The sequence below is a fragment of the Labrus bergylta genome, chromosome 1 (genome assembly GCF_963930695.1).
Source record: "Labrus bergylta chromosome 1, fLabBer1.1, whole genome shotgun sequence".
NCBI lineage: Eukaryota > Metazoa > Chordata > Actinopteri > Labriformes > Labridae > Labrus > Labrus bergylta.
In genome coordinates, this window is record NC_089195.1 from 22,864,373 (window position 1) to 22,890,776 (window position 26,404).

Genomic DNA, 26,404 nt, shown 5'->3' on the forward strand with positions numbered 1-26,404 from the left:
CATACACATATTTTGGTGTTTCTTATATGAAACATTCAGGGAGTCATGAGTTAAGAGTTGAGTTAGTTTGTCTTATAAGGAATATAAACATGTTTGGTGATGTAGCTACATGCTTTTTTTCCCCTCCCGCTCTTTAGCTGCAGTCATGCTCAACTTCCCAGATGCAGCCACGGTCAAGAAGGTGGTCCACAGTCTTCCTCGTGTTGGGGTGGGCACGAACTTTGGTCTTCCACAGACCAGGTGAGACACAAAAAAAAAAGCACAAAGTAACTCCTTTCATGTGACATATTTGGTAGATTCCTTGCTCTCTTTGCAGGTTTTTCACAAAAATATTCTGCATAATATTTTGCATGTGAGAACATTGACAGTCCTGTTTCTTATACACCCTAGAACCTCCAAACTAAATCCCCCCTCCCCTTTTTGCTGTCATATGCAAGCAGGGCTTTGGTCACTGATCTGTCCATCCCTCCCACTTTTCTCCAGCCCTGCCCAAACATAATTGGCTTCACACAAACATGGCCCAGTTCATTTATTTATTTCCAGCAGTGTGAGGCAAATAGCTGCTTGTAAGCCTGCAGGGCACACCCTCTCTTCCTCCCTCCCTCCCTCACTCCCTCCCTCCCTCACATCATGTCTACTCTGTCTCAGGGCAGGGCTGAAGCCAAACCTTTCTGCTGGCATGTGTGTTCACTATGTAAGGTCCAGGAAGATCATTTACAATGTGCAACCATAAAAATCTCCAAATTGCCTTGATTTCCCATGCAGAGAACATATGATCTTGTCCTGAAAAGATTGACTACTTTGAGGACAATCTCCTCCAAATATCTTTATTGAGCTATAAAAAATAGAGGAATTAAAAACTTTAAAAGAGTAAAGTATTTTTCCAGGGCTTTGAGTAAAATATGCATTACTTATGTGCCTGTCTTAAACATAATAACTCCAGGTTTTTTGTACATTACATTTTTAAATTGTTCAGGACACTGAGTACAAACATTTCATGCAAAAATTAATCAAGACTGAAGAGTTTTTAACAAAGTTTAAAGAAATGAGAGAGAAATAAGGAATCTTAATCTTTCCATAAACAGTAGGGATTTGATTCAGTTTCAGATTTACTATTGTGAAATGTTTGTCTTCTTTAATCTGAACTATGACAGTTGTTGTCTGTTGGGATACGTGAATATTTTGGGGAGGTAAACGTGTGTGACAGGAAGATTTAAGATCTCTGGGAAATATTTTCTCTACATCAGGAAACCAAGAAATACTTCACATAGCAACAGTGAACACCAGCCTCAATTCAGTGAGAAAGTGCATCCATGCTCCAGGATGTGTGTGTGTGTTTTTTTTGTTGATTCATTCATTAATCAAGCTTGTATAAAGGGCAGGGACACCTTGCTTCTTTGACCTGAGGACAGCTGTACTAGGCAACACACACACACACACACACACACACACACACACACACACACACACACACACACACACACACACACACACACACACACACACGCGCGCGCGCGCGTATACGTCAGCAAATGCAACCAGCACATAATAATTCCATACCCTCTCCTCATTATCCATTTCACAGTTTTTCGGCATGATTACATTTTTGCATTTTTTTAAACTTTTAATATAATGTGATCCAACTAGAGTTGATTTTTTAAATATATTTATTGAAAGTAATTTTATGCACATTATTGTTTGGTGGCATTTAAGAGTTTAAAAATCAGTGAGTCTTGTGGTTATGAAAGTGGTATTTTCCACTTCTGAGAGGCCTAATGACCATAATCTCACACCCTGACAGTGATTAATTCCATCATTTCCCTTTGTTTTAATTGGATTGAGGGTCATTTGTTTTGTCCCACTTCATACATCATGCTCTGGGCTCTGTATGTGCGAGCTCACATGCACGCAAATATACAACCAAATTAGTTTGCGTATTTGTCTTCTTAATTAGCAGGACTGCAAGTTGAATGCATTCTTCACAGAATTACATCTGTACTGTGAAAGTCTAATTAAACGTAAGACTTTTTCTCCACCTACAGACTGCTGTGTTTTGATGCTGTGACGATCTTTTTGTCTGCACACCTTTTTTTCTGTTACTTCAGGGCAAGTAACAGCTACAAATAATAGTTTTTTGATCTTCCTCTTTCCTCTAGGCGTATCTCTTTGGCCACACCAAAGCAGCTGTTCAAGGCCTCCAACATGACCCAGCGCTGGCAACGGCGTGAGATATCAAACTTTGAGTACCTCATGTTCCTCAACACCATCTCTGGTGAGAAACATCCCCAGTGTATTTTTATTGCAGAACATTCCACTGTTTTAGAAATCATTGTTTAAAGCTGGTTACCCTTTAATACGATTATGTCAATATACCTTTTCACCGACTCTTTTCCAACTTTCTCCCCTGCCACTAGGTCGTACCTTTAATGACCTAAACCAGTACCCGGTCTTCCCCTGGGTTATCACCAACTACGACTCAGAGGAACTTGACCTCACTCTGCCCAGCAACTTCAGAGATCTGTCCAAGGTAAGACCCTCGAAGCATCCTCCACCTCCTCATCAGATCATCCTTTACCTTTTTTTAACTGGTAATTCTAAAGCGAAGGAGCCAAGTAAAAAAAAGTATTTGTGTGGCGTAGGCAGCTGATTGCTGTCTGATTGCTAAATTACTCAAAACGTTTGCTGTTTGGGTCTTAGAAGATTCAAAATCACTGCAAAGTTTGAAAGCATTATAGTGCAGTACTTTTTTTGTGTATGTGTTAATGACTGTTTTCCAAATCTAAAATATGTTTGCACAATTTGTCAAAATTCAGTGGTTTCATGACTTTGCACATATATGACGTTAGAGTAATGATGTGATAGATTTCCTTAAATCGCAGGTCATTTACATAACCGATGATCTGTTAGATTAGTAGTTGACTTGCGTTAGTTGAGGCAGCACTGAAGTACTCAAAGCAAATTCCCACTGCTCGTGTTCTGTCTTTGTGACTCCCATTGTCTGCTTTAGCTGCCATTATTGAATTCTTTCAAGATTGACCTTCTGAAACTCTCCAGGAAGTGAAGTAATACTCCCTGGTAGCTCCAGGCATCAAGTGATCAGGCTTAAAACAATGAAACATGCCCTAAGGTGCTCTCTTGCTCATAAATACACACTCACGCAGCTGAAACTGCTTAAAAGACTCTCCCCCATGTTGTAAGTAGACATGTAATTATTTACCTGCAGACACTCCCTGTCTTTTCCATTCATACACAGATAGAAAAAAAAAAACTGTAATAAGTCTCCTGATTTCCCCACATTGGCCTGAACATGAGTTGTGCGTAATGCAGTGCTGTGGTGGGAGGACAGAGGATTAGTTTGAGAGTGAGATGATGGAGCGACTGTTTAGCTGCTGAAACAGAAAATGGCTGAATAAATCAGTAATGGAAACATAAGGCATGGGTTAATGGAGCGGTGTTATTTTAGAGGAAAAATGTTTTAGAGTTAAACTTGAGGACATTTGTTTAGGTCTTGGAAGCATCACCATGTTAGTAAAGGTTAAGTGCAGGGACTTACTTACATTGACACAGAATAGATTATATTACAGTCAGGTTGGGGTCAAACCAAAGATAACATTGTTTTTGCTTCATTTCAATCAGATGGTTTAGTGTTGGTGGGTTGTTGAAGTTTTGGATGAGTCATTGAAAAACACCCTCTATAATTTGAAACTTCTTCTTGCTAACTGATAAGATGAACATTGGCATCATGATTATTGAAGCGGTGTAAAAACGTGGTAATATTAGTGCAGCAACATCACAAACCTGGGTTTCTAAATGACATCAATTCTCAGCAGGGCCGGAAGACTCTCTCAATTATTTATAGGTCAAACAAAATATTCTTGGGCGGCCGTGGATATACCTTAATGGCTTTCCCAAGAATTGTCTATGTGTGACAAACACTGCTATTATTTAAAAACTTTGGTTGCAGTAAACTTTTTATTTTATAGTCACAAGCTTGGGAAATAGGCAGCTCCGTTGATGTTGTGCCCTCTTCAGCTCTTTACATGTAATTGTGTGGTTCAAAAGAGATACCTCTATGTTAGACTCATTACCTAGAAAGTTGAGATTTCAGGAGAGTTTTCAGTTGGTAAGTAAGTGGTGAGAAATGCAAATTTACCAGTGGCAGTTAAATTGAAATAATTTTTCTGTTTCAGATTGTTTGTCTGAGCCCTAAGCCAAACATTCATTAGAATAGAATAGAATTACTTTATTGATGGAAAATGCATTAAAATTGGAAACAGAGGAAATAAGGAAAAAATATCATTACTATCTCCACTAGCCATGCACATTTCCTACAAACACGTGGACCATCCACTCACACTTTCGCCCCTCGCAGCTCCCTGTCATACAGATTCAAACACCCCAACAGTCAACACCTTGTCCCTGAGGTTCTGCCCAGTCCTGCTTTCACTTCCCATCTGCTCCTCTGTGCCTCCGTCCTCTGTTTTTATCCCTCCCAGAGTAGCTCTCCCCGCTGCATGAAGCTGCATAATTCCTCTGTTTATCTGGCTTCATGTTGCCCAGTAGGCTGAAATGTGACAGTTGTACTTGCCCCACACACACACACACACACACACACACACACACACACACACACACACACACACACACACAGACGTGCAGCCATTCTCTGGTTACTTTGCTTGTTTCTGCCTCCTGCTCTTCTCCTCTGCACTGCCTTGGAGTTTGGACAGCTCAGCGTCTGTGCTCAGTCAACCCTCGCTGCCCCAGGGACCGAGTGAATGAACGGCAGATGAGTGAAAGGAGTAGGAAACAGAAAGACAATCTAAGAGCATAAAAAGGAAGAGGAGGAGAGAGTAAAGAAGAACATCATCATTTGCTGTCCTTGCACTTCTTTTTTCCTCAGCGCAGAAAAGCAGCAGAGCGAGAGGGAGAGAGCTGGGCCAATCTTTATTACATCTGTTTTATTCATGTTGTTGACACGTGTGTGTGATATCAGTGTATGACCACTGGAGCGTGGCAGACTGCAGTGTCTGGAAAAGGGCAAGCAGCACTACATAACCCCCCCCCCCCCCCCCCCAAATCAACCCCCACCCCCACAAACCCCTGCACCTGCAATCATTTGTGTTTCTTTTCGTTTGCATCTGAATGTGTTCTGACCCTCTAGTTTAGTTATCTCTGCCTTTCCACGTCTGAATCATTCCTAACCCCCCCCCCCGACTTTGTTTCCGCCGTCATTGTTTCACTTTACCCTCTCATTCTGTCTCTCTTTCTCACCATCCACATCTCTCTTATATCCCCCCCTTTTATGTCACGTTGGTGGCTGTCTGTTATAGAAACAGGTCATCTGAGAAGCCTCCGAGTGACATTGAAAAGCCGAATTGCCATGAACGCGTGTGTATGCGTGTCACACACTGTCATCATCCCCAGGACAACAGAGGCCACACAGAATTTATGTCCCCTGCCGCCCGAGCGATTCTGACCCCGGGGACTTTCTTATCATAAACTCTAACCTCAACCTGACATCAAACGCCGACCCCCGAGATAACATTGTAGTCACGATAAGCACACAACCGGAGAGTCTGCAAGTGTTGTAACTCTCTCCCTACCCCATATGTACACCCCAGTTTCTTACACTGTCACGCATGTCCCCACAGAAATGCTATTCTTTAGCTCATATAAACATGTGAGATGATGATAATAAGTCAATGGAGTCTTACAGATCCTCTCAAACAAAAAAGCATGAGCATTGTTGTTGTTGGTACAGCAGACAATTAAAAGACTTGTTAAGCTCCCTGCCACAGATTAGGTTGTCTACATTTACATAGCAACAGAAACAGTGAGGATTTATTGGCCATTCCCTCTACCAATGTGTTATAACCGACCAGTCACAGCCACATCAGCTAATGGTGTATTGATTTCACCATACGCGCCCCATATGTTTATCCCCCAGGCCAGCCAAACCATTTTCACTGTTTAAATAGGACATTATACATAAACACTCTGCTCAAAAGGCTCTTTTGATTTACGACTCAAAGCCCCAAGTGATGCACAAATCGTCAGTAAGCCATTACGGTTCATCACTGGTGACCCATCATTGTTTTAAAATCAAAGTAACACTCTGTAATCTTCTTATAATAGTTCTGAAGAACAAATCCCTGTTTTCCCTTCATGTGCTTTTCCTCTGTGTATACATACACATGTTTAGAGTATTTGTCAAGTATTCAACATGAGGACAATCTGGGGGGCTGCTAAGTTTACATATTGAACCACATACAGGAAGTATTATTTCAAATGAATATTTCTCTGAAACATGCTCGGTTTAGAGACTTGACTTTTGAGTATAGTGACTTGTTTTTTTAATATGCCCACATTTATTTGTGTTAATTCAACAGTTTAAGGAAGAAGATAGTCCCGCACACACTTGCTCAAATGCCACATAAAAGGCTTTTTATTAATCACAACGTTTTGATCAGAGGTCTTCTTCAGGTGATCTTTTTTTTTTTTTTATGGCATCAAGTGTGCGGGCCTATCTTCTTCCTCAGTTTGCTGTTTTTGCACTGCCCTGCACCTACGTGATGTGCGTATAACTACCTCCTTTTTCTAATTCAACATTTTAAAACACATGTTTGATCATAAATTATATCAAACATGTCTCCCTTTAGTTGCAGTAACTGTGAATCTTGTGATATTTTCCTCACAATAGCTTTAATAGCTCCTTAGCACCACCTCCTCCCGTGTTGATGAAGGACTGATTAGAAGTAAATCAAAGAGTAATTCTTTGATGTTTACCTCTTCCAAGCACAGCCACATCTTCTTCATTCTTTCACTAATTCTCTGGTCTAATTAAAACTACGAGATTGGTTCATTTATCTGAGTCCTCATCAGAGCGCGTTTCTTTGCCACGACATATTAGGCCAATCTGCGGCGGGGCAGCAGCAGGCTCTGTGCTCTGATGTACGGCGCCGTCATTGCCGCTGTGTTGTAGCTACTGTAAGCAGAGAGTGCCAGCCCCACAGTAATTTACAGCAGTAAACAATGTCAGGTTCACACAAACCAACACCCCCCCCACACACAGACACACACACACACACACACACACACACACACACACACACACACACACACACACACACACACACACTCACACACAATTCTCCCTCTCTCTCTGTCACTGTGGCACTTTCAGTCTTTTTTTTTATTTTATATGCCTCCTCTCCCTTTTCTTTTTTTAATGAGCCTACTGTTATTAGGGCCATAAATCAGACCAATGGGCCTGATGTATAATTCACTCTGTGTACTCACCCACCCCCCAGTGGCCCTGAGGAAGCCCATAGTGTATCACTGTTGTTGCACAGCTACACAGCACGGTGGCATACAGCGTTTTTCTAAGTAAATCTGCACACTATATAAAAAATATTTACAAATAACAGAATAGGTATGCACATAGTAATCCAAAAATAAAAGCAGGTATCCTGTGTTCACTCCTCCCACTACATGCTCACCATCACGCCCCACTACACCCACACAACACTGTAGCCATCGCCCAGATCAATATCAACGCCTGGCCCACGATGAGTCTTGCTGTGACAGGCACCCTATGATATGAAAGAGATCCAATTGATCCACGCCCTACTAGCCCCTCATCCTCAAAAGGCCATCATTCCATTACTATTGATCCACTGTGTGTATGTGTGTTTTTGTGTGTGTGAGGGAGAGAGAGATGAAGGGGAGTTTGAGAGAATGAAGCACGGCCAGCAACAGACCAATAAAAATTGAACCAGCCTGAAAGTGATTTCTATAAATGAGTATTTAAATAATAGCCAAGCAGCACAAGGTTATTGGTTCTGTCGAGTGATGGGAAATTAATGCAACTTAACCATTCTTTCTAGACTATAAATAGGCCTGGTGACCGGTGTATTAGTTACAGATTAATAAAAGTAGAAATTAAAGGAACCTGCAGCCGGGCTATTGATATTCCTAGTAGGCACTCTTTCATTGGAGCACATTAGTTTTCTCTGACAGACTACAGCTGCAGGGGCTCCGTTTCACAGCCTCTAAAAAGCACTCTGTGGGGAAGGATTGATCTCTGTCTGAAGGGAAACATCATCCAATATTCATTTGAGATTGCACAAAGGTTACCACCAGCTCTTTTGCTTTTGCAAATGTTATTCTGCACAGATTGGTCCATGGATGTATTCAAGTATACTTTTCCCTTTCCTATTGCACCTTTCTGTTTGTCATTTCTTGTTTTTGTCTCTGTTTTCCATTAAGAGCCACATGCATATGCTATTGAAGATTTTTTAGATTTTTTTTTTAACACATCTGATAATATGTTTTAAATCACCTGTCTCCACAGCCCATCGGTGCTCTGAACCCCAAGAGGGCAGCATTCTTCTCAGACCGGTATGAGTCCTGGGAGGACGATCAGGTGCCCAAGTTCCACTATGGCACCCACTACTCCACCTCTAGCTTCACTCTGATGTGGCTCCTGCGTATGGTAAGCGCAATGAATAATTAACAACACAACGCTTCACAATAACTTTATATTTAGAATCGTGTGCAACATAGTTGATCTTTACTTTTATTACAGGGATGTAAAGAACAAAAACTATTTGAATCCAAATTATTAAATGCACGTATATGGGTTTGCATTAAAATTCATCATACGCTCATAAGTAAGATATGAAACAGGCTACACTTTCACTGAGCTTTAAATTTATAGTATGCACAGCAGTATGCAACTTCAACTGAATTACCAAACACTGTTATTGTTTTCCCCATTGTTACTCATTAATTTTTAATCAGGCATCCGCCTCAAAGAAACCTATAAACCTGAAATTACGAGTCTATATATGTATGTTGAATATTGCATCTCATAGTATCTTCTTTTATTATTGCATATAGTCTGCATGACACTGTCTTGTTGCCATACAAAAAAAGAACAGAAAAAGTGCAGTGAAATGTTTGCCTTGAAAAACGATAAGCTAACCAAAAGCGTACAATCATTAAAGAATACCTAGTGTTTTCTGTGATTTATTTGTAGTTTTTTTAAGAGTATCTGCAGTGTGCACTGTGCACCGGATTGCTCTCTTATGGTACCTTTGTTGAATGGATGCCATCAATCTTTCCATACTGCACTCGAGGGAGAGGAGGGTTACTAAGTTTCTCCAATGTGCAGTTTTCTCCTGTTATTGTCCCAGTAGCTCACTGTCTCACTGAGTCCCAGTAGAGTTACCTCATTGATCCTTGCACATCATTAGCCGGCTTATTCTAAAGCCACTTTACCAGAAACCCCCACTTAAATATCAAACGTAACATCTGAGACTAACTGAAAACTGTGTCTGCAGTAAACATGTTGGGACTATTTCTGTTTGTTTCGTGTTTATTTATGAGATTTTACATTTCACTTAATCCAGTTGTGTTGTTTTAACTGCATACAGAGATGCAATGTGGTTAACCTCACTTTCACTTTTTTTTTTTTTTTAAACAAATGAGGCTTACGTCATTTCAGCCTGAACTTAATTAGCCGTCTACTGTAGTAGTTTGAAGCTGTGGCCAAGCATATTGTGTCCATGTCACTTGGGAGCCATAGCACCAGAGAGACAGCTATTGATCCAACCTAACAAGATTATACATGATTAGAAATGCATCAGTAGCACGAGTGTATTGGCTTTACAAGCTCACTGGGATTATTGTTATTTCACTTGTTCATTTTGGATGCCAGTGTCTTTGAGGGTGTGTAAGTAAGGGTAGATTTTGCATAAAATCTATTGACCTGGTGCTTTATTGAGCTTCAAGCTATAGAAGCTTCATCGTGTGTTTTTATTGCACAACAAGGTGTTCTATTTTCAAATTTACAAGAGATGGTGCCAATTAAAACATTAAGAGCTTTTCTTTTCTTATCAACAGGAACCTTTCACCACGTTTTTCCTCAACTTCCAAGGAGGGAAGTTTGATCATGCTGACCGCACCTTCTCCTCAGTGTCCCGCGCTTGGAGGAATTGCCAGAGAGACACCTCTGATGTGAAGGTAGTGTATTCTTGATTCACACTCTCAGATATGGAAGTACTTTCCCCCCCCAAAAAAGTCCTTTCCCTTTTAAGAAGGTGGAGGTAAGAAGTTACAAGAGATAAAGGACAGAGCACTACAGAAGAATAAATCCCCATCCAGTATCCTTCCAGACAAAGAAGAAAAGGTTTCAAAAGAGTAATGTTCAGTCACTACCAATCATTGTCCTGATGGAATGAAAGCTTCCTGCTCTTCTGATCAAAGCGTTAGACTAATCCTCATCTGTTCCAGCCGTCTGTCTCAGATCCAGCCAGCTATAACCTGGACTTGAATCCCTGCCCATTGAGCCCCCCGAACTCTACTGAGCTGTTGGATCTGCCCTGAAACAGCGCAGGTCATTCTCATACTGAGGGCCCTCGATCCCCCCAGAGCACACTTTAACTGCTCTCCTAAAACATTTACGACTACAGTCAGACATTCTCTGTCAAAGCCGGGTTTTGCTTGGTCTCCTGGCACTGGGTCACTGGACGGGGGAACAGCGGTGGTGTTGGGGGTTTTGACGCCTGATTGCACTTACGACCACCACCACCACCCCCCCTCACATCCCACCGATAAAACATATGGATTGTGTTACTTCGTTGCAGGCCGATGCTTGATTACGAAAGCCCAACAAGAGCCCTCGTTTGCTCTCTCAGTCTAGACCTGTCAGTGTGGATCAAACTGTGAGAGCTCAGCCTCGGATCAAAATAAAGGAAAAATCTGGACCACATCACTTGGTTCTCTTGTTCAGTTTGGGTTTTTAGCATAAAATGAATAAAAGGCCGTCGACTTCATCCACTTGGACGCACATATTCATGTTTTAGGCAAAAGAGGAATTAGAGAGGAGATGTATCAATTAGGTATGCTAAGTACACCATTTAGCTTTTGCACTGGAGCCATTGATAGCAGCCTTCTGTCCCTGCCAGAGGGCAAAAAGCCCCAGCGTTTTCTTACCCCACTGCTAAAGAACGGGTGATAATAGGTTACAACACCCAGATTCAATGTGTCTCTAGCCTGGGTGACGCTAGCATGACCTCCAATCCCCAATCCCCTGACCCCTTGCCTAAGCCCAAAGGCATCAGAGGGGGAAAGGGGCGAGTGGAGGGGTTAGAAGTAGCAACAGTGGAAGTGTAGCCGAGGAGCCCAGAGGCCAGAGCCCCCTCCAGTGACCCATGACAGGACAGGATTGGGGATCAGAGGGGCTGGCCTCTGACCAGGCCGGAGCAAAGGGGCCACTGCACATAATGGTCCACGCAAGGCAGGCATGAGTGTTGGGGAGCAAAGCCCTCAAGGTTTTGTTAATGTGTTTCTGCATGTGTGTGTGTGTTTTTTTTAGTGTGTGTGTGTGTGTGTGTGTGTGTGTGTGTCAGTGCGTGCGTATATCCTGCCACCTCCAGCTCAAATTTACAGCAGGCTGCAGCTAGTGAACCTGGGTGAGCCGGAGGACTCGTTAAGGGGTCGAACTTTAGTTTGAGGTCAGGTTTTGTGGAGTTTGGAGATTTCAGAAGTGAGGAAGTGTCGTGTTGTTTTAAACCTGTGTGTTTGCTTGCTCATTTGATTGCATGTTTGCACCCCGTTGATGAGAGGTGGAGTCCATTGTACCGCTAGTCTCTAACAAGGGCCGTTGCATTACTTGGCTATTTGTATTTTTGGAGATCACATATCATTTCATCAACCTAATGAAACAAAAACACAACAACTACAAAAGAATCACCTAAACCTGCCACTGTTTGTCTCTGATGTCAGATCATCAACATGTTAACATCTTTCTGTCCTTACCAGTACCAGTCAGCATTTGAACCACACAGACAGCAGAGCTAACAACAAATCCCTAAAATCTACAAGTCAACATTTTGAAACTAGTTTCTGATTAATCCTTAAAATTCTTACATCGTCAAGTGTTGAGAAAAATGATTTTATTTTGCCCGTACACAAATAACTCCACTGCAGTCAAGAATAAGCTTTATCAAAGTACATTTCACAGTAAACATTTTTCTTCAGAAAACCCATTTCATGCTTTTTTTTTTTAAAACTATTTACATTAAGCAGCCAAGAATTGAGTCATCCTGGCCCATCCTTTTGTCGTCTAATCAGCCAAACAAAACAATACCGTTATAGTTTAAGCCTGGAGTAGCACTATAGATTTATTCTGTATGTTTTAAAAGTCAAACTCACTATCAATAACTTGTCAATCGTTGTGGCATGTTCTGCTTCGTTAAGAAAGTCGAATGGTTAAGGATATGGGATCTCCTGTCATAACTATAATTGTCTCACTATCTGCCAATTTGAAAAGACTTTGTGTTCTTTGAGACTGCCAAAACAAAATCAACATAGTAAGGAAAGGATTTGGCTGACTGGGTCTTTTTGCTGTTTTGGATGAGAGAAGCTCGCGGACAAAACTAAGGATGCAGACAAAGCCTATAACTACGTCTCAGTCGAGAAAAACACTAGAGCTGAGTGAACCTGCAGAGGTTTTTAAACATCAATGAAAGTTCAGCAATCAGAAATTATATTCACATAAATAATTTACATTAGAAGACTTATGAAACTAGCAGATTTAAACAGGGAATTCTACCCTTTTTTTTGGTCTGTTGGAGCTTTTTGCAAGTCTGCTGTAGTCTCATATTAGCCTTCTTCATGAGGCATTATCATCATACCTGTTTTGAAAATGTTTTTTTTTTTTTTTTTGTTGTTGTTTTTTTTAAAACATGTCTGTGTTAGGGGAATAAATGTATTTCTGTGCTGTACCCCTGCAGGAGCTGATTCCGGAGTTCTACTACCTCCCAGAGATGTTTGTTAACTCCAACAGCTACAACCTGGGAGTGATGGAGGACGGCACCGGGGTCTCTGATGTGGAGCTGCCACCTTGGGCCAAGAGCCCAGAGGAGTTTGTACGCATCAATCGCCTGGTAAGAACACATAGCCTCACACATGTCAGTACAGCAGCTCTTGCAGGAAAAAAGAATAACGAGCAGGATGATCTCAGCCACATTCCTTCCCTGATATTGGGAGTTAAACCACTTATCCACTTAATTAAAACACGTTAAATTTCTGAAGAATTTCTCGAGATTGGCCTTTTTGATAAAAATGTTTAGTAACAACAAGTTGCTGGAACACATTGCAAACACTTGTCCGCCTATGCCTCATGTCCCATTACTCAGACCAACTGAATCCTTGCCAGAGGTTTCTGTTGGTCCTATTTTAGCTGGAAATGCTAATTCAAAGAGACAGTGTTATTTCCTGTTCGTCTCACACTTCTTCCTGTTACCTGAGCCGCCCGCTCCTCCGACATGTCCCGGTTTCTCCGATTGCTGCGTTGCCATAGTGATCCAACATCACCTATCGTCCTTAACATCTCTCTTTCTACTCCTGTTATGTCGACACACATCTGGAGTGTGTTCCTATGCGTGTGTGTGCGTGTGTGCGTGTGTGTGTGTTTTTGTGCAGAGAGACGATGCAGTGTCCTGTTTCTGATCTCTCCTTCCTGCCTGCTCGGGCCAAATAAGAAATATTGTGTGTTTATGCATGTCCGATGTTGTCAGACGTGCTGTCATACTTTCATTTTAAATGCTCTCTTCTTTTACGCGCATGCACGCACGCACACACACATACACATACACACACGCACACACATACACACACACGCACACACAGACATGGCTGTAAAACTTAGGTACCTTTTTAGATCAGATTACCTTGGTCTGCTCAAGAAGGTCATAAAGAAAAGATAGATTTACCATTTCTGTTGTTTGAACTTTTGGTCTTCAATTTCAAAAACTTTTTAACTTTATTCAGAATCTTACTGATAATCAAAGGACAATATATCATTGTAAATAAAATGTGTAATAATATCTTTAAAAAATGGACTGAAATATAAGCAAAAAACAATGTATAAAATGTGAAATACAACTTTTTTTTCATTATATTTGCATTGCATCCTGGTCTGTTGGATTTAAAGTCTGTCCAGGGACCTCATTCCATTTCAGTGAAATGTTTGGGGGGGACAACAGATGTAGCTTCCTGTTTAATGTGTGCCCGCAGTAATGATGGGTGCTGATGAGGCTGGGTGTGCTGTGTGACCTGTGTAGTCTTGTGTTGGGGTGTGTTAACCAGAATGCTGATATGACCAGGCCCCTATCATTAATCACACACTTCTCTCACTTCGGTTGTCAACATAGTCTAAGCCAAGGTGGACTGCTCTCCTGAATAAGTCTTGTTCTATGAATAGAAATAGAATACGCTTACCTCTTAAATTTTCCATAATTTAAACATGGTCAATGTATACGGTACAATTCTGACAACTCTCAACACAACATTGTTTGCCAATGTTCTTTGTGCTCCTGTGAGAATAAAGCTGCCTTTCATTGCTAGCCTCATCTACCTCTGCTCCCTCAATTTCCTCAGGTCCGTTTTCTTTGTGCCCAATTTTGCACTGCAAAGGCTATTTAGTTTGTACACACAGTTTCCCACTTGTAACTGCTTTTAGGCTGGTACATTTTCAGTCTCTGGAGTCTCTTTCTCTACTGTGTCCAAAAAAGATGTGTTGACCTCAGGAGTCAGGTGCAGAGGAAGCACGCTTAGTTTAAAAAGGAGCTTTCTGAAGTGTTTGAAGGGGACTGTGAATATCTACCTGATTACCACCGACTGTAGAAATATACTAATCCATAACGCTCAAGTGTTAGTAGTAAAATCATTCTATCGCATCAGAATGGTCCTTTTTGGCAAAATAATGCCTTCATATGTCAACGAAGACATCATGACACTTTTAATTTAATGGTAATTTGTCAGGCAATCACAGATTATGTCATTAAGGTGTTTTGATCAGTAAGCTACATTTCTTCCTTGTTTCTTTGGTAATTTTTACCACCAGACCCACAGGGTTGCAAATCGTATTCAAACAGAATCAGAGAGACCGAGTAAAGGAGGATGGACTGTAAGAATAAAAGAGAGAATTGTTTGAGGACCTCGAGGTAGAGGGAGGCATGTGTGGGTGGACAGGTCTCTGGTCATGACAGATAGCTGGCATTAGAGGGTGTCAGCTGGCAACTGTGGTACTGTTGGGAGAGAGATGAGCGTGGTGGAGAGGAGCAAGGAAGAGTGAAAGAGTTAATGGGCTGTTTGGCTCTCTTTAGCTTGTCTGCTGCTAATGGCCTCGCAACACAAGGATAGACAGCAGGAGAGAACACGCAAACACATGCAAATGCACACACGCATACAGACACACACACACGCCTGCTGTCTCCACTCTGGTTATGAGCCTGAGATGATTAACAGCTAATTAGAGCCCAATCTGGAAAGGCCATTAAAATCCTCTCACAGTAAAGGATTGTGCTGCTGTGCAAAACGGCAGCTTGTTTTTTTTTCTTGTTGTGAGTGAGAGTTGCATGGTTGGTAATGATGAAAAAAAAAAAAAAAAAAATACAGCAGAAGTTATAAACATTACATCAAACTGTAGCCTGGTTTGTGTTGCTTTGCTGTTGGAAGTGTCATAGTTCATCACTAATGTTTAGTAAAATATGTGTTGCATGGAAACACATTATTGCAAGTGAGCGCCTGCACAGATTGTTGTTTAACCTCTTGGCTTACACAACTCTGAAGGATGAAATGAAAAACGGCCAGTTTGACATGTTGTGGAAAGGTTTGATTTTTTTTTTTTTGTCAGACTCACTGGAGTCGAGCACCGCAGTGTCAAGTCAAGCACACACCTTCGCCATACTGAAGTTTCTACAGTACACTTAAATGCTTGCTTGTAAAGACACACTCCCTTTCTCTTTGTCCACACACACACATACATGCAGAGACAGCGGGATTTGGAGGCGGCATGCCACAGAGATCAGGGGCTGCTTGTTGTTTTTACCAGGAGGTCGAAGGAGAGGTTAAGAACTTGATCCCTCCTCCAGCAGATAACTACATGTCTCTGGGCACTGTCAGCCTCCCTGACATTCCATTTATATATGACCACATCTCACTTCTCAGGTCTGCCAACCATTAGAGCTATAGCAGGTGATCCTGTGTATATGCTTGTGTATATGCTTGTGTAAGTCTTGCGTGTGTGTATACGTGTTGCACATCAGTGTTTACCTGCGCTGTCATCTGTCCTGGCATCACTGGAGCTGCTGATATTGGGCCATGTTAAACATATTCTGTTAAATTAGGTATCTACTACAGTGGAAAGTCTTATAATGGACTGAATCAAGATTTCAGAGACCTTAAACTTTAAAGCAACAGGCAAGTTTCCCCCAAATGACATGGATAAAACTGTACACCATGGTTGTGGTATCTATACTCTGCCATTTGAATTGTGGAATATATTACCAAGACATTATTAGGCAAACCTATGTGGATGCTTAGCACCTTGTTGGTTCAGCTTCTTCCAAAAGTTTGTGTATTCCTTTCCGAGTTCCCTGGTATCATTTTATCACACACACAAGTATTTAAAAGGCAAAGACAATTTAAAGACTACATCGCCATAATGATGGATATAGCCACCATGATGAAACCAATGCATTTTTGAGGTAAGTGTTTGGGAATGTATCTGTCACTCTATCGTCTTGGAACCAGAATAGACCATATTTTGATTTGGGGGGATAGGCATTGTTACTTCTCTTTCCAGCTTGATAGGCCAAAATGGTTCTTACCTGTTCAGTGACATAAAGCTTACACCCTATGACCCACCCACCTCAAGCCATGCTTTACCAAAGAGTGAACTGTAAATTGGACCACCATTTACAAAATGAACATCATGTTGTATTGGAGAAGACTTGAGCTTGTGATTGAAACCATTAGCTCCTCACAAATAAAAAGGCTTCCAACCAAATAATCAGCTGACTAGTAATGCAATTGTCTGGTTTTCAATTGGCAACTTTTTTTGCGTTTGAGTAATTCTGTGATGGTTGTTATAGAAAATGCAGATTTGAGGCACATCTGCATTGGTTTCATTTTTTAAACCAGGGACTAGTTTCACTCGTATATGCAGCATATTGTCAAGTCACATCTGACAAATAAGGACAGCTCGTTTACTTTAATACAAAAGCTGGCTTGCTATCACTCGAACCCATTTGAACCCTACAGGGCCCATTTGCTGCTCTGTAGTTCTCATGTTTGGTTCCTTTCAGTCATCTGTGCTCTTGCAGTGCCGCTGACAGACCTGCACACCACACACATGGGAGAAACGGGCAGCACATTACTTTGGCCCTTTTCCCCTTATAAAGCATCAGCTCAATCAAAGCAGTGACAGATACATCAGCTAAACTGCCCTCAGAACGAGTGAGATATTTTTTCTCTTGTTCTATGGGTAAAGCCAACAGAGTGATAGGTCAGAAGTTGATACTGAGAGGGCTGAACAGAGGTCACCAGCACAAGCAGTTAGCCCTCACTGTACGTTCCCATTCCCAGCAACTCTCTGGGTATAGATGTATGACCAAAGTATTCCCTCTTAAAATGAATAAGATTGTCTATTCAGTGTTTTCCTTTAACGTAGCATATTCCTCTTGCTACTTTGGGAAAGTACCTTGTATGAAACCAATAGGAGATTACACAGTGAAAGTTGTGTAAGCACCTGTATATTGGAATGAACTAGATTACAGATTTGCCAAACTGGACTAGAGTCAGAACCTCTTTCTCTAATCAATCAAATCACGACTTTATCTTAACCATTCCTTATAAAATTAAAGAAGAGGATGTACTTAAGCGTACCAATTTCCCTTAACAATGATTTAGCAATCGGCCGATTTCCATCATCAGTAATTCAGAATTCTAGAGCTTTAAACCATTTAAGATGACGACCATGGTTGGCATAAGCGGGAAACAGTAAGTTAGCTCATAGGGATTTGGCTTGGGAACCAGAGGGTTTAAGTCCTGGTACGAACTAGAGTATGGAAGTCGGTCTAGTTGCTTGAAGAGGTGCATTTCCCTTTCAAAGTTCAAGTCCCTTGAGCAAGGTGCCGATTCTCCAAATGCTGGAGGCGCCACCTGTGTGCAGCCAACACTGACATCTCTCCATTCATGCTTGTCCGGTCCGCTTGTGCTTGGTGTATTTCGAGTCTATGTGTGCGAGTAGCAGGTTTCTTAATTACACCGTGTAAGTCTGAAAATATCCTCTGGAATTAATATCATATGTAGACTTAGACTTAGAGACTTAGACTTTCTTTATTGTCATTCAAACTTGTACTTTACAGTGCAGATAAGAATGAAATTTCGTTGCATTTGGCCCGTTGTAGTGCAGGATAAAAACAGCAGCATGTATTTACATATAAAAAATAAAAATAAGGTGCAGATATAAATAGATATAAAAAGAAAAACTGAGTAAAAATACTATACAGATAAATATATTGCACGTTATATTGTGTTTTACAGTCCAGTGAGGTAGTCCTGTGTGGGGGTTTGAGGGGGAATGGAGGGATTATTTTTTCCTATTCAAAAGTCTTAACCATGGCTATTTCTAGTGTGTAAAAATGTAGGAAACCTAGAAAGAACTAGTTACTGGATTACACTGACCTAGGTAAATATTGTACGAGGTGGCGAACCAAACTTGGATAAAAAGTGAGTATTGGACTTACATTTGCCAGACAGTCAAAACAGAAAAGCATCTTGAGATCCATGGTGATGTTTTTCTTTTGGCATTCATAAGTAGTCATTAGCCTCAAGTAAATCAGAGATTTTCTTTTTTTTGGCACATTATTTATAGCTCTCAAGTGGTCAAAATTAGCCAGATTCAAATGTAAAGTGGAGGCTCTCTTTATATCATAACACTAATTTTCCCTTTGAACAATGCCAGGGATTTGGTTTAGCTTCAGACTTGATCTCACAGCTGTTGATGTGGTCACCCCGAAGTAATCCGGCCTGCAGAGGTAAACATCTACATGGCTGCTCAGCGCTAACAGACAAGTGTCATATGAATATGAGCTAAATCACCATTACAACCCCCCCACCCCAAATTCATGCTATGAATGTCTTTGATAGTTGTCTTGTGATGTTTGTCACATTTATATGCTGACAGGTCTTCACACTTACAGTAATGATGTCATCATGGCAGTCATGTCCATTACCATGACAGTTTTTGATCAGATACAAAGAGGGGGTTGTTTTTGTTGCTTTTTGTCATCTGATAGGTCATTTACAATACGGTTTGTTGTGACCAAAGTTTAACATTTTAAAATATTGTTTACCACTACGCAGAACTGTTAAGCAGCTGTGTGTAAAAAAAATCTGAAGAACACAAGACAAAAGCATGTCCCCCCTTTTTTTTTTTTTTCCACAACTCAGACCACCAGCTACAAATGTCAAAGATCATGGCTGTTTACATTCACCTCTCATCCGCAAGGCTCTGTCTGATCAAGCAGCCACTGGGACGCACATAATGTCGTTCCCACCAGCCTCCACATCTTATCCTTACAGGTCCCTTATGGGAATTCATGTGTGAGCTGAGGTAAACCACTGCAAGGACCAGTCACTAACCACTAAGATGTACTTATGCACTTGTGAATGACTGAGTGAGTGAAAATCTTAGTGTCGTCTGGCCCAGTATGGTCTCATGTAGCAAGACACAGTTTACCATGTTAGCCTAGTGCTAATCTATTCCCCTGGTGTCTCCACTGAAAGCCCTGTGGTATGATGGGAACTAGCATGTGGGGTACAGGAGGGTTATCTGGCTAATGTCAGCCAGCGCTCACTGTAGGGTATTGTCATGCATAAGGATGGACATGTTTACTGTGTGCTCAGTGTTTTACGAGCTGCCCCCCCCTCCCTCCTCTTCTGCCTCCTCCTCTTCTTCATCCTCCCCTTCAATGACGTAATGGAGAAGGCTGATGAGAGCCTGAGAAATGGGATGATCTACTGCTGCTGACATACTCACTCACTAATGTTGTCCTTCTCCCTTTTCCTGCACTCCTACACACTCTCGTTTTGCTTCTGCCAAAGTACACAGAGATGCATTTTTTTTTTTTTTTTTTACACACTTCTTCACTCCAGCGATTTATCTGTCCTTCCTTCTCAAACTCCAGGACATCTGTTGGCTCCTGTTATCATTTTGCTTGTTGTCCCCTTTGCCCCTAAGGCAAATGTTAACCATTATTTATATACATTCTATTTATTAAAATATTATTTGAATTTGCAGTCATACATTGACAAGCGCATAATGTAAAACCATCTATCTTTGGTCTGTTAACTTTAAAGAAAAGCTTGGTAACATGGTAGAGATGACTTTCAAAGTTTAGATGTGAATGTTTGCTGATTTTGAAAAACGTCAAATATGTCACATGTATAAAAAAAAAATTGAAAAAAAAAATTCTATTGTTGATGGGAAAGCTAGCAAATTAGCTCACTTCGCATCGGATAAAACTCTGGATTCTGAACTGTTGCACTTGAATACTGCATTTAAGGTCAACTTTGCTTGTTAAGGGTAAGGTAAACTGTATGTCCTTTTCCCTCTTGTTCCATACATGCACACAGAAACCCTCACTCACAACCTGCAGCCCCTCATAACCCAACAGCCTAATAACCTCTCCTCCAAGGCCAACTCCACTCGAGCTGATCAGTCGAGTTATTCATCCTAATCATCTCCACACAGTGCTGAAAGACCTCACCACCTTCTGACAGATGGAGAGAGTGTCCAGCCCTTCAGCCGACTCTATAATCATCTGAGACAACAATGCTCCTCTCAACAGCTATCCAAATATTCTCCCTGAAGCCTTCCTCTGCGACCCTGTGTTTAATCAGCTCTGACTGTTGACTTTGCTTCTACTCACTTGATCCCATTGTGGATGTGTCTTCTGGCAATGGTGATGTATTCGCTAGCTTGTTAGCCTTTCTGTATGGAGGCGGACAGATGGTTACACTCTCTGCAGGTGCTTGTTAGCTGTTGTGGAAGACAGTTGTGAAAGAGCCGTTTACTTGTTGGGATTTTCTCTTCAGTCAATCAGCCATTTTTCATTTAGAAAAAAAAATCACAGAAAAAAAATATATGAATAGGGATTACTTGTTGAATGCAATAAGACATTTTTCCTTCAGTTGCATGTGCAAATATATTCCATTTAGAAAGACATTTGCATGTGCACATTTGATTCCATAAAACTTGTATAAATCACAAAATACACAATTAAAGAAGAAACAAAAGATTGCTAAATGAAAGAAGGCCTCTTAAGTTCTGAATGGAGAGTATTAAAAAGCATTCACAAGCCATGAGTTGCACACAGCGTTACAACCCAGAGAGAGAAACGCTTATCTCATTATCTTTTTCTAATATTTTAATCTAAAAAGTTCTTCCATTTTATACTCATAATTTATGTCATCATATTTGTTATTACCAAGCAGTAACAAAACACAAGAAAGAAAAGACATCGTCTCCAGCATTACAGCCTCCTGACTCTGAGTCAGCATCATTTGCTTCCTCATTTGCCTCTCACTCAGCATTGTTTACTCCATTGTCTGTGCTGTAAATTGAACTACTTAGTGCACTTCAGCAGTCTGCACGCTGCCATTTGTCTGACTGAGACCAAATCCAGCATGACATGTTTGTTTTGGGAAGATACTTTCCCAATCACTGCTCATTCTGCGTCTTTTCACCCCAGAACTTGATATTCTTGCTTTCCAAGCGGGCGAGGGATAATAAGAGTGATGGGAGGAGTGCAAGAGAGAGAGTTAGATTTAGAGTTTCAGGTTCCACTTGCCAGCGAGTGCCTCCGTTGACCCATAGCCAGAACTCTCACAGTTGTGACCTGTCTAATTAGAAGAGCAGGACGGAGAGCGCGGGGGGGGGGGGGGGGGGGGGACTGAAGTAACACACACAACCCATCTGGGGCTCTCTTTGAGTGTGTGAATATGAGAATAAAGGAAATGGTTTGTTAGCTGTGCGGCTGCTCCAAGGCTTTTATTCCTTACGTCACCGGTTACTTTTTTTCCCTTTCCTCTTCCATGTTGGGGGCCCCCTCTCTCTCTCCCGGCTGGCAACAGGCTTTCTCTGCCTGCTTCAAAATGACAATCGGCTTCTCATTTACAGCGAGCTAATAAGCCCTTTAATCAGAGTGCTTGTCAACCTCAGGGCAAGGCAACTCCAGAGGAGTTGATCCAGCAGATCAGATGACTATAAGAAAGAGCAGGAGGGAAAGGGGAGTGAGCATTTAGAGTGAGAGAATAAGGGAAAATGAAAAGAGGCTGTTGTAGGAGAAGAAGGACAGATAATAAACTTGTGTTAAGTAAGAAAAACAGGGTGGATTTGGCTGAGGAGGGTTTTTTTGTATTTGGAAACAACAAATCTGATGTGGTTTAATAAAACGCACAATAAGAAATCAACATGGCCAAACAACACTTTATTTAACTACTGACTCTGTGGTTGAGCTGTGTTGTTCTTTTCATGTGAAAACGCATAATGTTTCACTGTCACACATGCTGAATGTGGTTTTCAGGATGTTTTGAACAGCTCGTTCTTAAACAGTCATTGTAGTATATACAAACCTGACAAGTGTTTGCTTTATTCATCCGTAATCGATACAAAAGAAAACAGTCCGCCGCTGACAACATGTGCGTTCGATTACACACCCACACTGGCAGTGACACAGGCCTGGGCACATGCACTTACACCGGCTTCACGGTTGGCATGCAAATGAGTGCATTGATTTGTTAAGTGACATTTTAACATCCTCACGGACAGCTTTCCATAAGTCCCTTAAAAGGGTTTTTTAGGGCCAATGAGGGAAGGAGGAGAGCATTCAGTGTCACCTCATTAAAGCTGGGGTGAAATCCAGCTCAATCCAGACCATAAAGCTAACCGCAAACCACAGCGACGCACAGAAACCTTACTGATAGGCTCAGTGCAACTCACAAACCTGTAGCAGGGACACTCACTGTTACTTTTGCACAAAGAAAGATCATCACTAAAAAAAAGTCCAGTGGAGTGAGGTGGAAAGAGATAAACATAAATCTCTTGAAAGCAGAATAAAAAAAAACCTTTTGGATGAGACTACGCAGAGAAGCCACTGAGAGGAGATTAGACGTTCTTGCTTTTTGCTCCTCAGGACTCCTGAGTAATCCTGGTTTAATGTCAACCAGCTGCTTAATTGCAATCACTTCAAGTCTTGTGTCTTGTGTTTCAAAAGAATATGGAAAGCATGCCTTAAAGTCTGCAAGCTGTATTTCTCCCTCTGAATGTTGGGATATTGATGGACACATAGTCAAACTGTCATTCTTTGACTGTTTTTGTGTGGGCTTTTTTTAGACGTTAATTTCAAACTCCAGCCACAGATGTTTCCGAGAGAAATGAATTAAAGTAATCTGAGACTTACCCACGGACTGGCATGCTCTTTATAACACAGTTTCATGGAATTCATCATAGATCTGCAAGCTAGCTAGAAAGCAAAATAAGATTCAGGAAGATAAATGAAAGAAGCCTTAGGTTCTCTGAAGTGGAAAAAAAAAGAGATGAATGTGAATGATTGTGTTTTCCACATTGGAGAATATTCAAAATAATTGTTTCCATTGAAATCAATTCACAGCACACAGCAAAGGGGACCCCCCTATGCTTCCAAGGTGTACTTTGTCAAACCCGTAACAATAGAAATGTGGGATTCCAGCGACTTCTACCCCCTATCAGCATTTACATAAAGGCATGCTAAATTATTCATTAATTATCAGAGAGTCCCCCGTGGATGGAGATGACACACACGCTGGCTGCTAATTGGCCCATCAATAATCTTTCCCTGTTCTCCTGAAGTGGCACCAGATCCCACCTCAGGAATCTGCTATCTGCCCCAACCTTCTGCCTCGCTGTTCCCACAGTGTGGAGCAATACAAGGAGACGTTTCAACACCTGCTCACCTGGCACAATATTAATAGGTTATCAGTACATACCTTAGTTCTGTGATTTATTTATAGTTATCCGTGAAGTACCATACATTCCTCACATGCAGTCTCTTAGATGTAGTTATAGTTAAATATGTGATGCTCTTGTTGATTTGATTAAAATACTAACAATTGTTACTGAAACTTTGTTATAATTTTGTCAGTCTTTGGAAAGTTGATAAAACTCTCCTCAACAGTTACATTTATTTGGCACCTTCAAGACATGCTTAAAACTTGAACTAAATTTCCAAAATGTCTGTCTTATCTTCTACAACCCAAAGATCTTCAGTTTACTAGAAAAGAGAAACAAGGATGGATAACAAGAACAACATTTAAAACAATAGTCAGAATTTACAACAATTAAACAATGATATGTAGAAGAGAGGTTAATTAAAATCAGTAAGAAAAGGTAAATACACTGAGGCAATACTATGCAAAAAAAAAAAACAGAGTTCACAATTATTTCAGATGCATGCTATAATATAACTCCAAATTAAAAGACAGATGAATAAAATACAAAAAGTATGTCACTCTGCTCCCCAGAGGCTCTAAATGGATGTTGTACCATAGGTTATCAATTATTAAAAAGGGGGAAAAAAAGCTTATATTCATGATCAAGGCTGTTTTCTGTTTACTCCACATACATGGCAGATATTCTTTGGATCTTTTAATTGTAGTCCACAGAGGTTAAGTTCCTTTACCAGGACTTTAGTCAAAGAGTACTGCTGTGTGACTGACAGTGAGAGAACAAACAAACAACATCATACAATTATAATGCCAACACAGCACATACACACATCTGCACACTCTCACTTATTCTACCCTCTTCAAATGTTGTGTGAAAGTGATTTTCATAAAGGCGGGCCTCCAGAGAGGGAGCAGCAATAACATGGCTGCTATTTGTTTCCCCATGCTGATTGACAGTAGATTGCAGTGCACATTAAATGCCCATCAGGCCCAGCTTTACTTCCAGAAACTGGGGTGCAGGGCCCGTCAAAGGTCAGTCCCAATGCATAATGAACTGATCTCTCACTCACACACCCACACAGACGTACACACACGCATGATTGAACCCCAGTCAACCTGCTATTAAAGTGAGTTTGAATAAAGAGGTTTTCCCTGGCCTACAATGTAGCATTAATAAAAAAAAAGGATTGCCTTGTGACACAAGCCTTTAAACACACTTAACACTGTGTGAACATGTTGTTACCAGAGGGACAGATAGACATGGAGTCTAGACTTTTTAGACTCTAGGGGTGTTCTGTTTTATCTTAATACTTAATGTTACCTAAGTTTTTATTGTAGCATTACCCCGTAGTTCAGCTCTTGACGGAAAATGTTGTCAAGTGAGTCGCCCGGAATGGACAAGAGCAGACAAATATCTCTCCAACTGCTAATTTTGTCAAGTCTACAGGTCTCAGAACAGTGATATCATCCAACTGGGGCATTACCCCAAATGCCAATGTGTGTAATAACCATAAACGTACAGTATACACCAATTAGTTCACCTATGAAAAAAAATACACAAATAGTAAAACCCTCACATTCAGAGAGAACTCCACTCCCACTACGAGATAAACTGAGGCACTTCAACAAGATCTGGCATCTCCTTCTTCAATACCTCGAAGATGCTAAATCTATAACTGATCACTTATTACTAAATGACACTGATAACCCCCTGAGAGGGATGAGCGGATACTTGTGTATCCTTTAGTTGTTACGCTCTTTTTGAATTATTTTCAAATTAAGGATAAATCTGTGATACTGAATGAAAGACCGCCCTTTTAATATAGTACACTCTGACTCAGGGTTTTGCTTGCAGTGACTGCAGTAGAACATACATTTAAAAAGGGCTGAAATTCAACCTTTTTTCATAATCTCTATCTGTGCTGTGTATGATGCCCTCTATTCCCACTTTTGCCTCCAAACACTCTGAAATGTTAAATGTTGATTTCTCTCATAAGACTATGAGTAGACAGGAATAGGGCTGACATAATGCCCGTCCATTGACTCCAAACCACAGTTTTTACTTGGATGAAAATGTTTACATCCCAGTCGGATCTTCAGCAGGTCAAAATGCTTAAGATCAACCACAACCGTGCACATACTGTAAACTAAAGGTCTGATAGGCTCTATAATTAAAGGTGTGGTGAACCATTTAACCTGCCAAGAGAGATCAACATGTCCAAACAATGAACAATAAAAACTCAATCAAGAGCACATCATGCTCCCAAGAGTGGAAGGAGCATGACAATTAAACGTCAAAATATTGATGTTTTGTTTTTATGTTTGTATTGGTTGAAAACAAAAAATGAATTTTTCACTTTTGGTTCAATACTCAGTCCTGATAAGTCTGTATATTTATAAACTGAAAACATATTTTATCTGTCTATTGAATGATTCCCTTTCTTGTATTTCACATTCCCGTTTTTAAGCTTCTAATAAGTACAGATTATGGAATTTGTAACTGCGAAACAAAAATTCAGTCCGTTTTCAAGTTTAAGTAAAAACATTCTCAAACCTC

The 26,404-nt window shown here is 40.9% G+C and overlaps 1 protein-coding gene across 3 annotated transcripts in view; it reads left to right on the forward strand.

Moving 5' to 3' along the window:
* lrba (LPS-responsive vesicle trafficking, beach and anchor containing) overlaps positions 1 to 26,404 on the forward strand; it is a 188,254-nt gene that overhangs the window by 133,919 nt on the left and 27,931 nt on the right. For all 3 annotated transcript variants that reach the window (XM_065956897.1, XM_065956901.1, XM_020628906.3), the window contains 6 exons: positions 138 to 240; positions 2,157 to 2,272; positions 2,415 to 2,527; positions 8,357 to 8,497; positions 9,910 to 10,029; positions 12,804 to 12,956. In XM_065956897.1, coding sequence (XP_065812969.1) covers positions 138 to 240; positions 2,157 to 2,272; positions 2,415 to 2,527; positions 8,357 to 8,497; positions 9,910 to 10,029; positions 12,804 to 12,956 — 746 coding nt within the window. The remainder of the gene's footprint in view (positions 1 to 137; positions 241 to 2,156; positions 2,273 to 2,414; positions 2,528 to 8,356; positions 8,498 to 9,909; positions 10,030 to 12,803; positions 12,957 to 26,404) is intronic.